Here is an 18,269-nt window from a genome sequence, read left to right as displayed (position 1 = left end):
GACATTGCATGACCCTCAATGGTCGTGGTCAAGTCAGAGCTGTGCAACCACTTCCTCTAACTGTGTAGTACAAAAGTATATAAAAAAAAAAAGTTTATTCTTTGTAAACTTGGCATGAAGCAGGGAGTGGTTTAAAGGAAGGAAGGTACGGCTAGTCCATAAGAAACCACCTGAACTATTAAAGTTTTAAAATGGCAGCTCCTTCAGTTGTACCCGGTCACCTCCAATGACTTGTTTTCTGGGCGAACAGAAATACACCTTCCTTCTCCTTGTGCAAGTCAAGTCCCCCAAAACTCTATGTGTCCATTTAATATTGTGACAATTTAGCATTTTATTTTGGCATCTGTATACAGACATCTTGGTGGATGGTGCTGGCTAGTGGCTAGTAGTGGAGCTATGGTTTAGTTAGAGGATGGTGCTGGCTAGTGGCTAGTAGTGGTGCTATGGTTTAGTTAGAGGATGGTGCTGGCTAGTGGCTAGTAGTGGTGCTATGGTTTAGGTAGAGGATGGTGCTGGCTAGGGGCTAGTAGTGGGCTATGGTTTAGTTAGAGGATGGTGCTGGCTAGTAGTGGGCTATGGTTTAGGTAGAGGATAGTGCTGGCTAGTGGGTAGTAGTGGTGCTATGGTTTAGCTAGAGGATTGTGCTGGCTAGTAGTGGTGCTATGGTTTAGCTAGAGGATTGTGCTGGCTAGTAGTGGTGCTATGGTTTAGCTAGAGGATTGTGCTGGCTAGTAGTGGTGCTATGGTTTAGCTAGAGGATTGTGCTGGCTAGTAGTGGTGCTATGGTTTAGCTAGAGGATTGTGCTGGCTAGTAGTGGTGATATGGTTTAGGTAGAAGATGGTGCTGGCTAGTAGTGGTGCTATGGTTTAGGTAGAAGATGGTGCTGGCTAGTAGTGGTGCTATGGTTTAGGGTTTAGGTAGAGGATGGTACTGGCTGGTAGTAGAGCTATGGTTTAGGGTTTAGGTAGAGGATGGTACTGGCTAGTGGCTAATAGTGGTGCCACGGTTTAGTCAGAGGATGGTACTGGCTGGTAGTAGAGCTATGGTTTAGGTAGAGGATGCATATGTGCCTCCTAGATTCAGTAAAAGCTGTGTCGGTCACAGAAGCCCCCAGGTTTCCCCTGGTGGATTTAGCCTTAAGGACAGCACACAATGGAGGCACAGTTTATTAAGAAGTTGAGAGAAATGGGCTGTGACAGCTGCAACTGGGAGAGCACAAAAGAGGTCTTCTCCAATATGGTGGAGGCAAGGGCATTTCAAAAGCTCCTCGGCTTTCTCAGGTGCCAGAGAGTCCGTCAGCAAACGGGCCATGTTGGTTTTTCTGCCATGGGATGGAGCTGGAGATATAGGGGGAAGTGTGTGCACGGGTTTGTGTGTGTACCTGCATCAATGACTGCATGCTTGTTAAATTGTCTCATTTATATGGTTTAGGATCCTCTCTCTTTCTCTCTCCCTCTCTCTCTCACTCTCTCTCCATCCTCACTCTCTCTCCGTCTGTCGGAAAGAGAACCCGAAGACTGGAGAGCTTAAATGAAAATCCTCCATCCAGGTTCTTATCTCGTTCCCGCAGGGAAGCAAATGTGAGCTGAAAGGCGTAACAATTAAGAGAAGAGGGGTGAGGATGGTATAATTTTAGCCCCAGTTAGTACAGGCATGTCTCTGGCTGCTCCAGGCCCAATTCAGGCCCTCTATTTGGGAGTCCTCTTCGGTCCTCATCCTGGTGGGATAAAGTGCCATTAAAGCTATTCCAACACACAGATTATCCCCTGACCTTTGACCCTGGCTGACCTGGGTTCTCCTGGGCTTGAGACGTCAGGACTTTAGAGACAGGGTTTAGGGACTAATTAGTTGCTATGAGTGAGCTAATTTTGTTTGAAGTTGGATTGAGAATTTTTTGTAGTTGATACTCACTCTATTTTTGATCAGAACCCCTTTTTTGGTGTTTTTCATTACTATGCAAATTAGTTCTGAAAATGTTGGACTATTTTGAGGCAGGATCCAACATTACGTAAGAGATGGTCAAGCCAAACGTACTTGATATGTGCGTGTGTGTGTGTGTGTGTGTGTGTGTGTGTGTGTGTGTGTGTGTGTGTGTGTGTGTGTGTGAGTGAGAGCAAAAGAGAGAGGGCTGGAGACCTGGGGGTCTTGATGCATAACCAGGCTTTGGAATCTGACACGCATGAAAGCCATTTTAGTAAGGTGTGCATATCTGAGATCCACCCCACCCTGCTGCTAAACCCCTGGTTAGGACATTCCCAGAGGGGGTAGGGGGAGAGGTGCTAGTTTGGTGCTAGTCTGTGAGGGGTCTGGTCCGGCAACACAGGAGTCGTGGCTCTGCCACAAATTAGCATGCTGAGAATGTCACCTTAGCACGAATCGCCTCACTGCAAATCAAGCCAATGAAAGTTACCTAGTGGTGTTTATATATATATATATATATATATATATATATATATATATATATATATATATATATATATATATATATATATATACAGTTGAAGTCGTAGGTTTACATACACCTTAGCCAAATACATGTAAACTCAGTTTTTCACAATTCCTGACATTTAATCCTAGTAAAAATTCCCTGTTTTAGGTCAGTTAGCATCACCACTTTATTTTAAGGATGTGAAGTGTCAGAATAATAGTAGAGAGAATGATTTATTTCAGCTTTTATTTCTTTCATCACATTCCCAGTGGGCCAGAAGTTTACATACACTCAATTAGTATTTGGTAGCATTGTCTTTAAATTGTTTAACTTTTTGGATAGCCTTCCTCAAGCTTCCCACAATAAGTGGGGTGAAATTTGGCCCATTCCTCCTGGCAGAGCAGGTGTAACTGAGTCAGGTTTTGTAGGCCTACTTGCTCGCACATGCTTTTTCAGTTCTGCCCACACATTTTCAAAAGAATTGAGGTCAGGGCTTTGTGATGGCCACTCCAATACCTTGACTTTGTTGTCCTTAAGCCATTTTGCCACAACTTTGGGAGTATGCTCGGGGTCATTGTCCATTTGGAAGACCCATTTGCAACCAAGCTTTAACTTCATGACTGATGTCTTGAGATGTTGCTTCAATATATCCACATCATTTTCCAACCTCATGATGTCATCTATTTTGTGAAATGCACCAGTCCCTCCTGCAGGAGAGCACCCCCACAACATGATGCTGCCACCCCCGTGCTTCACGGTTGGGATGGTGTTCTTCGGCTTGCAAGCCTCCCCCTTTTCCCTCCAAACATAACAATGGTCATTATGGCCAAACAGTTCTATTTTTGTTTCATCAGACCAGAGGACATTTCTCCAAAAAGTACAATCTTTGTCCCCAGTTGCAAACCGTAGTCTGGCCTTTTTATGGCGGTTTTGCAGCAGTTGCTTCTTCCTTGCTGAGCGGCCTTTCAGGTTATGTCAATATAGGACTCGTTTTACTGTGGATATAGATACTTTTGTACCTGTTTCATCCAGCATCTTCACAAGGTCCTTTGCTGTTGTTCTGGCATTGATTTGCACTTCTTGCACCAAAGTACATTCACCTCTAGGACACAGAACGTGTCTCCTTCCTGTGCGGTATGATGGCTGCGTGATCCCATGGTGTTTAAACGTCCGTACTATTTGTACAGATGGACATGGTACCTTCAGGCGTTTGGAAATTGCTCCCAAGGATGAACCAGACATGTGGAGGTCTGCAATTTCTTTCTGAGGTCTTGGCTGATTTCTTTAGATTTTCCCATGATGTCAAGCTAAGAGGCACTGGGTTTGAAGGTAGGCCTTGAAATACATCCACAGGTACACCTCCAATTGACTCAAATTATGTCAATTTGCCTATCAGAAGCTTCTAAAGCCATGACATAATTTTCTGGAATTGTCCCAACTGTTTAATAGTAGTAGATGTGCTAACCGACTTGCCAAAAACTATAGTTTGTTAACAAGAAATGTGTGGAGTGGTTGAAAAACAAGTTTTAATGACTCCAACCTAAGTGTATGTAAACTTCCAACTTTAACTGTATATACATACAGTATATATATGTTTGTTTGTTTAGGGATAGCATTTGTTATATGTTGGGCAAGATTGGGTGTAGTCAAAATGAGTAGGATGGGTTGATGGATGCCTTTCAGATCAAACGTATAGCCTTCTGAAATATCATGCTATACGTTTACCCATCGTTCTTATACACACCCGAATAGATTGATCGTTTTTTCAGACAAAGCCATATATCCTTTAGAAATTCTGTTTTGGCTCTACAAGTCAATCAGGTCCAGGGTCAGTGCTGGGTGCTCTGATTGTGAGTAGTAGATTTAGCATGGCTAAGCAGTACCATGTGTTCAGTGCTGTTGGAGCGTGTAAGCGGCTGGGGGGGTTGCCTGAGTTGGAGGGGCAGGCCTCTGTGGGGGGTGCAGGCCTCTGTGAGTCAGCCTAAGGGTGGGGGGTGGTAGGGAATTGGGTGCTGTGGCCAGACCACTGCTGACGTGATTAACCCTGCCTTTTGGTTCTACTTCAGACGCCTCTATGAGATCTCTCTCTCGTCCTCTCTCTCGTTCTCTCTCTCCTTCCCTTTCTTGTCCTTCTCTTTCAATTCAAGGGGCTTTTTTGGCATGGGAAACATGTTCTTTCTCTCTCTCGTCCTCCTTCCGTGTCTTGTCATCCTTCCCTCTTTCTCTTGCCCTATCATCACCCCTCCTCCATCGCTCATCCCTCTTTCGCTCCTCCTTCCCCCGGCTCTGGCTCTGTAATGAACTCCTCTTATTCACCGGCTAATGACTGCCTTTGATCTCACTGCTAAGACCTCTGCTCTAACGCTACCCTGTGGGGCTTTCTCTTTCACTCTCCCCCTTCTTTCCAACCCCCTCTGCCCTTAGGCAGGAAATAGGGGCAGTACTCACTGACCAAGGCTAAACAAAGTTTTGAGGTGTTGGGGAAAGGCTGGAAGGGGAGTACATTGAGACCTCCCTTGCGGGAAGGTGTTTTATTTTTTACTGTGCCATTAAAGCCCCCATGCAGTCTTTTTTTAATATAATTTTTTAGCATCACGTGTTTAATAAATCACTGTTTATTTCAGGAAAATAACTCCATGCCACTTGAGCAAAATATATTTGTAATAATTTATTTCCCTGAGCCTCCTTTTGCCATTGAAATGCTCAGTCTGATCGTATGGGTGTGTTGATACAAATTTAAATATATTTACATACACAACCCTGATTGTCAGATAAGATCGTTTAGAGACTCTAGAGCCTACCGCAGTTACCCCTTCAAAGTAGGAGGATACATATGCAAATAAAAGATTACTGGTCATTGGTCAGAATAATCAGATCAGATTGTGATGTCATGCCGTTGGCCAGAAACTCCATGCCACCTGAACAGGCTGAAATTCCAGGGGGGTTTACATTTCCAAAATCTGTTACACTAAAAGAGCATTTTCACAATTTCAGTCTTATTTCGACCTCATGGTGTGGAAATATAATTAAAAACAGGAAAATTGTGACTGCACCACCCCTTTCATCTTACCAGATCCTTTGTGTGTGTGTGTGTGTGTGTGTGTGTGTGTGTGTGTGTGTGTGTGTGTGACCTACACAAATCACCAAACAGCCGTACCCTTGTCATTTGAGAGAGGGCCGGGACTTGATTTTACACTGTAAAACTCTGTAAATGCTAGCTGCTAACTGAAATGAGGAAAGGTAATGTAATTCCTTGTTTAATGTGCTCGGCCTCTCTCATTGTGTCTCTCTCTCCCTCTCCATTCCAGTCCAATAAGGTTCCGGTGGTGCAGCCGTCACATGCGGTCCATCCGCTCACCCCCCTCATCACGTACAGCGATGAACATTTCGCCCCCGGACCCCACTCCGGACACCACCCCCAGGACGTCAACCCCAAACAAGGTAGGCAATGCCCCCCTCCCCTCAAATCACTAAAGCAGTGGACATCATTAACCATGGTAACACAAAGGAGACACATTTTGTACACAAATTTGTTTACATCCCTGTTAGTGAGCATTTCTCTTTTGCCAAGATAATCCATCCACCTGACAGGTGTGGCATATCAAGAAGTTAATTAAATTGCATGATCATTACACACCTTGTGCTGGGGTCATTCAAAGGCCACTCTAAAACGTGCAGTTTTGTCACACAACACGATGCCACAGATGTCTCATGTTTTGAGGGAGCGTGCCATTTGCATGCTAACTGCAGGAATGTCCACCAGAGCTGTTGCCAGAGAATTCAATGTCCATTTCTCTACCATAAGACACCGCCAACATCGTTTTAGAGAATTTGTCAGTACGTCCAACCGGCCTCACAACCGCAGACCCCATGTAACCACGCCAGCCCAGGACCTCCACATCCGGCTTCTTCACCTGCGGGATCGTCTGAGACCAGCCAACCGGATGGCTGATAGAACTGTGGGTTTGCACAACGAAGAATAGTCACAAACTGTCTCATAGAAGCTCATGCAGTTCTGTGTCGTAACTGACTTCAGTGGGTAAATGCTCACCTGTGATGCTCACTGGCGCGCTGGAGAAGTGTGCTCTTCACAGATGAATCCCGGTTCGTCTGTACCGGGCAGATGGCGTCATGTGGGCGAGCTGTTTGCTGACGTCAACATGTGTTCCCCATGGTGGCGGTGGGGTTATGGAAGGGACAGGCATAAGCTACGTACAATTAACACAGCATTTTATCGATGGCATTTTGAATGCACAGAGATACCGTGACGAGATCCTGAGGCCCATTGTCGTGCCATTCATCCACCGCCATGTTTCAGCATGATAATGCACGGCCCCATGTCGCAAGGATCTGTACACCATTTCTGGAAGCTGAAAATGTCCCAGTTCTTCCATGGAAGATAGAATACTGCATACTCACCAGATATGTCACCCATTGAACATGTTTGGGATGCTCCAGTTCCCGCCAATATCCAGCAACTTTGCACAGCCATGAGGCAAATGGTGGTCACACTAGTACTGACTAGCTTTCTGATCCACGCCCCTACTTTTTTTTTTAAAGGTACAGTGCCTTGCGAAAGTATTCGGCCCCCTTGAACTTTGCGACCTTTTGCCACATTTCAGGCTTCAAACATAAAGATATAAAACTGTCTTTTTTTGTGAAGAATCAACAACAAGTGGGACACAATCATGAAGTGGAACGACATTTATTGGATATTTCAAACTTTTTTAACAAATCAAAAACTGAAAAATTGGGCGTGCAAAATTATTCAGCCCCTTTACTTTCAGTGCAGCAAACTCTCTCCAGAAGTTCAGTGAGGATCTCTGAATGATCCAATGTTGACCTAAATGACTAATGATGATAAATACAATCCACCTGTGTGTAATCAAGTCTCCGTATAAATGCACCTGCACTGTGATAGTCTCAGAGGTCCGTTAAAAGCCCAGAGAGCATCATGAAGAACAAGGAACACACCAGGCAGGTCCGAGATACTGTTGTGAAGAAGTTTAAAGCCGGATTTGGATACAAAAAGATTTCCCAAGCTTTAAACATCCCAAGGAGCACTGTGCAAGCGATAATATTGAAATGGAAGGAGTATCAGACCACTGAAAATCTACCAAGACCTGGCCGTCCCTCTAAACTTTCAGCTCATACAAGGAGAAGACTGATCAGAGATGCAGCCAAGAGGCCCATGATCACTCTGGATGAACTGCAGAGATCTACAGCTGAGGTGGGAGACTCTGTCCATAGGACAACAATCAGTCGTATATTGCACAAATCTGGCCTTTATGGAAGAGTGGCAAGAAAGCCATTTCTTAAAGATATCCATAAAAAGTGTCGGTTAAAGTTTGCCACAAGCCACCTGGGAGACACACCAAACATGTGGAAGAAGGTGCTCTGGTCAGATGAAACCAAAATTGAACTTTTTGGCAACAATGCAAAACGTTATGTTTGGTGTAAAAGCAACACCCTGATCACACCATCCCCACTGTCAAACATGGTGGTGGCAGCATCATGGTTTGGGCCTGCTTTTCTTCAGCAGGGACAGGGAAGATGGTTAAAATTGATGGGAAGATGGATGGAGCCAAATACAGGACCATTCTGGAAGAAAACCTGATGGAGTCTGCAAAAGACCTGAGACTGGGAGGGAGATTTGTCTTCCAACAAGACAATGATCCAAAACATAAAGCAAAATCTACAATGGAATGGTTCAAAAATAAACATATCCAGGTGTTAGAATGGCCAAGTCAAAGTCCAGACCTGAATCCAATCGAGAATCTGTGGAAAGAACTGAAAACTGCTGTTCACAAATGCTCTCCATCCAACCTCACTGAGCTCGAGCTGTTTTGCAAGGAGGAATGGGAAAAAATGTCAGTCTCTCGATGTGCAAAACTGATAGAGACATACCCCAAGCGACTTACAGCTGTAATCGCAGCAAAAGGTGGCGCTACAAAGTATTAACTTAAAGGGGCTGAATAATTTTGCACACCCAATTTTTCAGTTTTTGATTTGTTAAAAAAGTTTGAAATATCCAATAAATGTCGTTCCACTTCATGATTGTGTCCCACTTGTTGTTGATTCTTCACAAAAAAATACAGTTTTATATCTTTATGTTTGAAGCCTGAAATGTGGCAAAAGGTCGCAAAGTTCAAGGGGGCCGAATACTTTCGCAAGGCACTGTATCTGTGACCAACAAATGCATTTCTGTATTCCCAGTCATGTGAAATCCATAGAATCTATTTCAATTGACAGATTTTCCTAATATGAACTGTAACTCAGTAAAATTGTTGAAATTGTTGCACATTTTTTAAAAATGTTTGTTCAGTGTAGTAAAGATTTTCACATCACACCGTATTCATCACTACCAATCTCCACAAAGAGGCATTAAGCCAAAGCTATTCCTCAGAGGGAAATGTAACATATAAGTTCACCCAGCCACCTACACAAGGTGGTTGGGTGACGTTCTGTCTCAGAGAAAGAAAACTAGAACACATTCCTCCACACAGCGTATCGCATCTTCCCACCTACCTGAATGAAGCAGAGCTCCTCAGACAGGCAAGGCTGTCGGGGATTTACCACACTGCACTGCTGAAAACCCTTTTCTTTCTTCTCTATCGTTCTTTATCTTTCTCTACTCTCTTTTCTACCCCTCCATTTGTCACCCTATATAATACTATTTCCCTGTCTGTCTGGGTAAAAACGTCACAGTAAAACCCCTGACAGACTGTCTGTCTGGGTAAAAACGTCACAGTAAAACCCCTGACAGACTGTCTGTCTGGGTAAAAACGTCACAGTAAAACCCCTGACAGACTGTTTGTCTGGGTAAAAACGTCACAGTAAAACCCCTGACAGACTGTCTGTCTGGGTAAAAACGTCACAGTAAAACCCCTGACAGACTGTCTCTCTGGGTAAAAACGTCACAGTAAAACCCCTGACAGACTGTCTGTCTGGGTAAAAACGTCACAGTAAAACCCCTGACAGACTGTTTGTCTGGGTAAAAACGTCACAGTAAAACCCCTGACAGACTGTCTCTCTGGGTAAAAACGTCACAGTAAAACCCCTGACAGACTGTTTGTCTGGGTAAAAACGTCACAGTAAAACCCCTGACAGACTGTCTGTCTGGGTAAAAACGTCACAGTAAAACCCCTGACAGACTGTCTCTCTGGGTAAAAACGTCACAGTAAAACCCCTGACAGACTGTTTGTCTGGGTAAAAACGTCACAGTAAAACCCCTGACAGACTGTCTGTCTGGGTAAAAACGTCACAGTATAACCCCTGACAGACTGTCTGTCTGGGTAAAAACGTCACAGTAAAACCCCTGACAGACTGTTTGTCTGGGTAAAAACGTCACAGTAAAACCCCTGACAGACTGTCTGTCTGGGTAAAAACGTCACAGTAAAACCCCTGACAGACTGTCTGTCTGGGTAAAAACGTCACAGTAAAACCCCTGACAGACTGTCTGTCTGGGTAAAAACGTCACAGTAAAACCCCTGACAGACTGTCTGTCTGGGTAAAAACGTCACAGTAAAACCCCTGACAGGCACTAGAGCATAAAGGCAGTTGGAAAGCCCAGGCACAATCAGGGTGAGACTTTGGCAGAGGTTCATAGGTCTTGTACTGGTCTGGCCCCGGCACTCCATATGCGCTCCCCTCCCCTCCCCTCTTCCTTCCGGCTGCTACGCACCGCCCCCTACTTAAAAGCAGGAGGCAGACCAGACAGGATGCGATGTGTGATGACGGGGCAGTTGAGTAAATAATCCAATATGGCCGCCATACACCAGCCCCATCCAGACATCGTAGTGATCTTTTGTACCTGTACACAGCAGGACAACTGAATAGGAAAGTCATTCACTTCCCTTGTAGCTACAGGATTTATTTACAGTAATGCTTTCCATAGGGCTCTGTTTTTTGAATGTTTTGGTCCTCGTTTACAGTCCTCATACATTTTGGTCTGAGTAGTCCCCAGGGATTGAGAGTTGATGATAAAACATAGCACAGGATGGAGTTATATGAAGAAACCGCTGCAGGAGATCTGAGTCTGAATCGATCCACACACTCCCATAGCCTGGACTGGTCCATGTAGAAAAGATGTGCTAGATGAATTAGCTGTAAATGAAGTCCCCTGGCATTTCCACGTCTAGATACTAAGCTAAAGATATGTAGGAAGCAGAGAGGGTAGTCTCTATCATCTCTCTCTCTCTCTCTCTCTATCCATCTCTCTCTCTCACTATCCATCTCTCTCTCTCTCTATCCATCTCTCTCTCTCTCTCTCTCTATCCATCTCTCTCTCTCTCTCTCTCTCTTTCTCTCTATCCATCTCTCTCTCTCTCTCTCTCTCTCTCTATCCATCTCTCTCTCTCTCTCTCTCTCTCTCTTTCTATCACACTTTTGCCTTCTCGTTCTCTTGCTCACTCGCTCTCTCTCATTTTCATCAGCCAATCGGCTCGCTGCACTCCATAGCTGGATCAGGACTTTGATCTTCTCGTTAATTATTTCAGAAATCATGGATGTTCTCATTATGGGTCCTAATAAGCTGTAATATGTGCCGGGCGGTAACGTTGGATCCAAAGTCAAACTCCAGAGCCCTTTGAACAGACTTCAGACTTCACATTGTAATTTACAATGGAAAAATGTAACACTTACAATATCATGTTTTAATACGAGATCATATTTTGAAATACAACTTATGTCTACACGTGGATAAGGTTCTGAAAATCATTCAGATGAGAACGTGAGCGAGTAATTACGCCTTTTTAGTGCCTTGAGTGACCGTGTTAACACTGAGCTCCCCTCACTCCATCTCTATCTCTCCCTCACTCTCTCCCTTCCCTCCTGACTTTCCTATCCTTCACTACCTTCTCACTTTCCCTCCGCCCCTTGCTCCTTACCCTTCCTTACATCCCCCATTCTTCTCTCTCATGCTAACTCCCCTTCCTTCCCTCCCTCCCTAGTGCCCTACAGAGCACCCTGAGACTGGGGTGGTGAATAAGTGGGCTGGGGGTGCTGGAATCCAGCGTTGCTACAGTGGCTTTGGAGATAAGCCTCCTCTCTCTGCCGCTCCGAGGGAGTTAGACCCCTACAGACTGCAGCCTGAGAAGAAAGAGGGGGGGTGGAGAGAAGGGGGGGAAGCATGGATCCATCTGGGATTAGGAGATGGTGTTAATCTGGAGGCGTTTGCCTTCTTCCTCTTCTATGTGTGTGTGTGTGTGTCACTGTAGGGCCTTCTACACGGGCCTACACAGCACTCTCTTGACCATAGCTCCCAGTCTGACAGATCCATTTACCTTAATTTCCTTCACCCTCCCTCTCCTCCCTCTCTCCCTCCTTCCATCCCAGTTTAACTTCTCGCCAGCCTCTACAACAACTTGAGGGAGGCTGAGAGCCCTTGACCTTGAAGCCCAAGAGGCCTAGCGTTGATGAAGAGAGGGAGAGCTTAGCTGTGTTGAGGATCCAGTGACAGGGCAGGGCCCCAGTGAATGCTCTCTGTAGGGAGCATTACAAGAAGCACAGAGAGAGACTGGCCTTAATGAACACTCTGACTGGAGGGACTAGAAGGCTACATGGGGGGGACTAGAGGGACAAGAGGGCTACATGGGGGGGACTAGAGGGACTAGAGAGCTACATGGGGGGGGACTAGAGGGACAAGAGGGCTACATGGGGGGGACTAGAGGGACTAGAGGGCTACATGGGGGGGACTAGAGGGACTAGAGGGCTACATGGGGGTGGGCTAGAGGGACAAGAGGGCTACATGGGGGTGGGCTAGAGGGACAAGAGGGCTACATGGGGGGGACTAGAGGGACTAGAGGGCTACATGGGGTGGGCTAGAGGGACAAGAGAGCTACATGGGGGGACTAGAGGGACTAGAGGGCTACATGGGGGTGGGCTAGAGGGACAAGAGGGCTACATGGGGGGGACTAGAGGGACTAGAGGGCTACATGGGGGTGGGCTAGAGGGACAAGAGGGCTACAGTGCCTTGTGAAAGTATTCGGCCCCCTTGAACTTTGCGACCTTTTGCCACATTTCAGGCTTCAAACATAAAGATATAAAACTGTATTTTTTTTGTGAAGAATCAACAACAAGTGGGACACAATCATGAAGGGGAACAACATTTATTGGATATTTCAAACTTTTTTAACAAATCAAAAACTGAAAAATTGGGCGTGCAAAATTATTCAGCCCCCTTAAGTTAATACTTTGTAGCGCCACCTTTTGCTGCGATTACAGCTGTAAGTCGCTTGGGGTATGTCTCTATCAGTTTTGCACATCGAGAGACTGACATTTTTTCCCATTCCTCCTTGCAAAACAGCTCGAGCTCAGTGAGGTTGGATGGAGAGCATTTGTGAACAGCAGTTTTCAGTTCTTTCCACAGATTCTCGATTGGATTCAGGTCTGGACTTTGACTTGGCCATTCTAAGACCTGGATATGTTTATTTTTGAACCATTCCATTGTAGATTTTGCTTTATGTTTTGGATCATTGTCTTGTTGGAAGACAAATCTCCCTCCCAGTCTCAGGTCTTTTGCAGACTCCATCAGGTTTTCTTCCAGAATGGTCCTGTATTTGGCTCCATCCATCTTCCCATCAATTTTAACCATCTTCCCTGTCCCTGCTGAAGAAAAGCAGGCCCAAACCATGATGCTGCCACCACCATGTTTGACAGTGACGATGGTGTGTTCAGCTGTGTTGCTTTTACGCCAAACATAACGCTTTGCATTGTTGCCAAAAAGTTCAATTTTGGTTTCATCTGACCAGAGCACCTTCTTCCACATGTTTGGTGTGTCTCCCAGGTGGCTTGTGGCAAACTTTAAACAACACTTTTTATGGATATCTTTAAGAAATGGCTTTCTTCTTGCCACTCTTCCATAAAGGCCAGATTTGTGCAATGTACGACTGATTGTTGTCCTATGGACAGAGTCTCCCACCTCAGCTGTAGATCTCTTCAGTTCATCCAGAGTGATCATGGGCCTCTTGGCTGCATCTCTGATCAGTCTTCTCCTTGTATGAGCTGAAAGTTTAGAGGGACGGCCAGGTCTTGGTAGATTTGCAGTGGTCTGATACTCCTTCCATTTCAATATTATCGCTTGCACAGTGCTCCTTGGGATGTTTAAAGCTTGGGAAATCTTTTTGTATCCAAATCCGGCTTTAAATCCAAATCCGGCTTCACAACAGTATCTCGGACCTGCCTGGTGTGTTCCTTGTTCTTCATGATGCTCTCTGCGCTTTTAACGGACCTCTGAGACTATCACAGTGCAGGTGCATTTATACGGAGACTTGATTACACACAGGTGGATTGTATTTATCATCATTAGTCATTTAGGTCAACATTGGATCATTCAGAGATCCTCACTGAACTTCTGGAGAGAGTTTGCTGCACTGAAAGTAAAGGGGCTGAATAATTTTGCACGCCCAATTTTTTGTTTTTGATTTGTTAAAAAAGTTTGAAATATCCAATAAATGTCGTTCCACTTCATGATTGTGTCCCACTTGTTGTTGATTCTTCACAAAAAAATACAGTTTTAGATCTTTATGTTTGAAGCCTGAAATGTGGCAAAAGGTCGCAAAGTTCAAGGGGGCCGAATACTTTCGCAAGGCACTGTACATGGGGGTAGGCTAGAGGGACTGGAGGGCTACATGGGGGGACTAGAGGGACTAGAGGGCTACATGGGGGGGACTAGAGGGACAAGAGGGCTACATGGGGGGGGGACTAGAGGGACTAGAGGGCTACATGGGGGGGACTAGAGGGACAAGAGGACTACATGGGGGGTGGGCTAGAGGGACTGGAGGGCTACATGGGGGGAGTAGAGGGACTAGAAGGCTACATGGGGGGGACTAGAGGGACTGGAGGGCTACATGGGGGGGACTAGAGGGACTAGAAGGCTACATGGGGGGGAGTAGAGGGACTAGAGGGCTACATGGGGGGGCTAGAGGGACTAGAGGGCTACATGGGGGGGACTAGAGGGACAAGAGGACTACATGGGGGGTGGGCTAGAGGGACTGGAGGGCTACATGGGGGGGAATAGAGGGACTGGAGGGCCACATGGGGGGACTAATGGGACTGGAGAGCTACATGGAGGGACTAAAGGGACTGGAGGGCTACATGGGGGGACTAGAGGGACTGGAGGGACTAGAGGGCTACATGGGGGGACTAGAGGGACTGGAGGGCCACATGGGGGGGACTAGAGGGACAAGAGGACTACATGGGGGGTGGGCTAGAGGGACTGGAGGGCTACATAAGGGGATTAATGGGACTGGAGGGCTACATGGAGGGACTAGAGAGACTGGAGGGCTACATGGGGGGACTAGAGGGACTGGAGGGACTAGAGGGCTACATGGGGGGACTAGAGGGACTGGAGGGCTACATGGAGGGACTAGAGGGACTGAAGGGCCACATGGGGGGACTAGAGGGACTGGAGGGCTACATGGGGGGACTAGAGGGCTACATGGGGGGACTAGAGGGACTAGAGGGACTGGAGGGCCACATGGGGGGACTAGAGGGCTACATGGGGGGACTAGAGGGACTAGAGGGACTGGAGGGACTGGAGGGACTAGAGGGCTACATGGGGGGACTAGAGGGACTAGAGGGACTGGAGGGCCACATGGGGCAAATGTGAACTTTTCTGTATCTATTATAATAATACACACTTGGCACACACACGTACAATTCATATACTGAATTCCAACGCTGCATGGCACAGATGTCCTTGTCATGTCAGTGACATGCAGGATAAAACTATTCAAAGATGCTGGAGAAACCATTCAAAGATGGAAGTGTACACACACACCCAAATAATACTGGGTGGTTACCCCTCATTCACGGTCATTAAATGTTCTAACAATAATGTACAGTATCAATAACAAGCAAGTCTCCAAACACTTACAATATGGTGTCTAATACAGCACATTTCAACAACGTTGGGACAACGCGTCATCTTCATGGTCATTGAATGCATGTTCTGTTCCTTTTCATACAGGACAGTACCACTCATCCTGTCTCTCTACAGGCATGCAGCGGCATCACCCCGGGCCGGACATGACCAACTTCTACCCCCTCTCCCCTGGAGGAGTGGGACAGATCACGCCCCCACTGGGATGGTACGTTTAGGATGACACACACACACACACACACACAACCGCACACACACACACACACACACACACACACACACACACACACACACACACACACACACACACACACACACACACACACACACACACACACACACACACACACACACACACACACACGCACACACACATACACACACACACACACACACACACATACACACACACACACCCACACACACAACCACCCAACCAACAAGGGAAGATTGAGACCAACTATATACAGTACTGTACATGTGGATCCATTGAGAAGGGTGACCAGACAGACAGACAGACAGGCACACAGAGGGGAAATAGAGACCTTGGACTCTGTCTCATCAGTGCTGTGGCCTCACCACACTGGTTCTCCCTGTGCCCAGCACATGTCCCACAGACCAGTCCAACAGACAGCCCCATACGTGCTCCCGCATATTCAGCTGTCTATTTAGCTGCTCAAAAGACTCCCTGTGTCAGACTCCCTCTGAGCTGCACTATGTTAGTCGCTCTCGTATGAGGCCTCTCTCTCTCTCTCTCTCTCTCTCTCTCTCTCTCTCTCTCTCTCTCTCCTACTCTCTCTCTCTCTCTCTCCTACTCTCTCTCTCTCTCTCTCTCTCCTACTCTCTCTCTCTCTCTCTCTCTCTCCTACTCTCTCTCTCTCTCTCTCTCCCCCCCCTCCCCTGGATTCTTTATTGCCATATCTCTCTTTCCTTCTCATTTCTCCCTCCCCCTTCTCTGGTTGGTACATGCCAGGACAGTCCTGGTATAGACAGGAGAGGCTTTGGACCCAGATGCTTCCCTACTGTGTTTTTCTCAAACCTCTCTCCTGTGTGTTCTTTGAATATCTTTTAACTCTTATTTCACCTAGTGTGAGTATGTTGGGGAGAGAGAGAGGACGAGGTTCTAAAATTATTGCATGGGTTCTTGTTCCAGGTTCTCCCACCACATGGTCCCCGGTCCCCCCGGCCCCCACGCCACAGGGATCCCCCACCCGGCCATCGTCAACCCCCAGGTCAAACACGAGCCCCAGCACGACAACGACCTGATGCACATGTGAGTCCCCCAAACAGTGGCCCTGTCTGGGTCCACTTCACACAGGGCCAGCCGTGAGTAGAGTGTGGGTGGCTCAAACAAACCCTCATACGCCCCTCTCTACTGTTATGCTGAAAACACACATTCCTACCAAAACACACCTCACTATTCTACTCCTTATCGTATTAGCAGCACATTGAGTTCAGGATACTTCCAGGTATTTGGCCACTCAACCACATGTCCCAACAACTCAGCAGTCCAGCCTCCCTTCTCTCCTATCACCTTGATGTGAGGAGATAAGCAACAAGGGACTCACAGAGCTGATAAGGGACCACCACGCTTCATTTGGCCCCTGGCATCACAACATGAATACCAACAGAGAGAGACACACACACACACACACACACACACACACACACACACACACACACACACACACACACACACACACACACACACACACACACACACACACACACACACAGTAACAGAGACACACAGAGACAGAGACACACACACACACAGTAACAGAGACACACAGAGACAGAGACACACGCACACAGAAACGGAGAGACACACAGAGACAGAGACACACACACCACACACAGACACACATCAAGGCCCTGTGACTCTAGAGCTACTAAGCGATTGGCAGTGTGTGTGCTGGGGGGGAAGGTTTAGTTGCCATTACTGGTGAAATAATCTCTCTCTCCGCTTGAAAGCTCCAAGACTGTATGACTGTACATGATTAAAGATTCCTGGCGTGGCGGAAACGCCTCGCACGCACACACCCTCGCTCCCAATTGGCTGAGGTGAAACAGACCCCTTGCTGTTTGTTCTCACACTCCGGAGGCGCCCAGTTTCACCGTCGCAACCCTCCCTCCTCCGCCCCCCTCTCTTTGTTTTAGCACCGCCGCCATGCCCTTCTTCTTCTTTACCTCGCTCCCTTGTTCTTTTCTCGCCAATTGTTTTGCCAGGAAGCCTCAGCACCAGGATCAGAGGAAGGAGCAGGAGCCCAAGAGACCCCACATCAAGAAGCCGCTGAATGCCTTCATGCTGTACATGAAGGAGATGAGGGCCAACGTGGTGGCAGAGTGCACGCTCAAGGAGAGCGCCGCCATCAACCAGATCCTGGGACGGAGGGTACGTATGCGAGAACCCAGGATAGAGCACCCTGACTGGGGTGGAGAACGGTTAACCACCCCCTGTTCTGTAATCACTGAAACCGTGACAATGTGATGATGTGTGCCAGGGAAATGGCCATAAGACACCGTTTGTGTTCCTGTGTTAACCATAACCACCTGACAGCATCTCTCGTTCAGCTAGAGGGCTTCGAGATCATAAAAATAGAATCCATAGAACGGACCTCCCCATGCAAATCATGGAGAGTGTAATAATGTTATATGATGTACTGGTTTCTCTTTTGTTTCGTATGTAACGTAAGTGCCTTAGTGTGTTTGGACCCCAGGAAGAGAAGCTGCTGCCTTGGCAACAGCTAATGAGGATCCCTAATAAATACAAAAACAAATGATGTCATAATGGGTGGACTGGTTAGAGGTTCCAAGACCTTTCTCTGGATTCTCTTTCTATGTTTGAGATGTTCCTTCAACTCTTCCACATCATGGTCCTTCAAGGGACTAATCCCGATGACCATCTCCTTGTCCTAACCTGTTACTTCCCCTCATCAGACAGATCCCCTTTCTAC

The 18,269-nt window shown here is 46.8% G+C and overlaps 1 protein-coding gene across 15 annotated transcripts in view; it reads left to right on the top strand.

The window, feature by feature from the left end:
• Positions 1-18,269, top strand: part of LOC110534562 (lymphoid enhancer-binding factor 1) — a 57,518-nt gene that overhangs the window by 23,257 nt on the left and 15,992 nt on the right. For 10 of the 15 annotated variants that reach the window (XM_036954065.1, XM_036954068.1, XM_036954075.1 and 7 more), the window contains exons 4-7: positions 5,738-5,870; positions 15,400-15,520; positions 16,466-16,585; positions 17,533-17,707. In XM_036954065.1, coding sequence (XP_036809960.1) covers positions 5,738-5,870; positions 15,400-15,520; positions 16,466-16,585; positions 17,533-17,707 — 549 coding nt within the window. The remainder of the gene's footprint in view (positions 1-5,737; positions 5,871-15,399; positions 15,521-16,465; positions 16,586-17,532; positions 17,708-18,269) is intronic. The other 5 variants (XM_036954072.1, XM_036954076.1, XM_036954071.1 and 2 more) reach the window with 3 other exon arrangements.

Source organism: Oncorhynchus mykiss, chromosome 19 (assembly GCF_013265735.2).
Source record: "Oncorhynchus mykiss isolate Arlee chromosome 19, USDA_OmykA_1.1, whole genome shotgun sequence".
Taxonomy (NCBI): Eukaryota; Metazoa; Chordata; class Actinopteri; order Salmoniformes; family Salmonidae; genus Oncorhynchus; species Oncorhynchus mykiss.
Note: the sequence above shows the minus strand (reverse complement) of the source record. Positions and strands in the feature narration are given on the sequence as shown.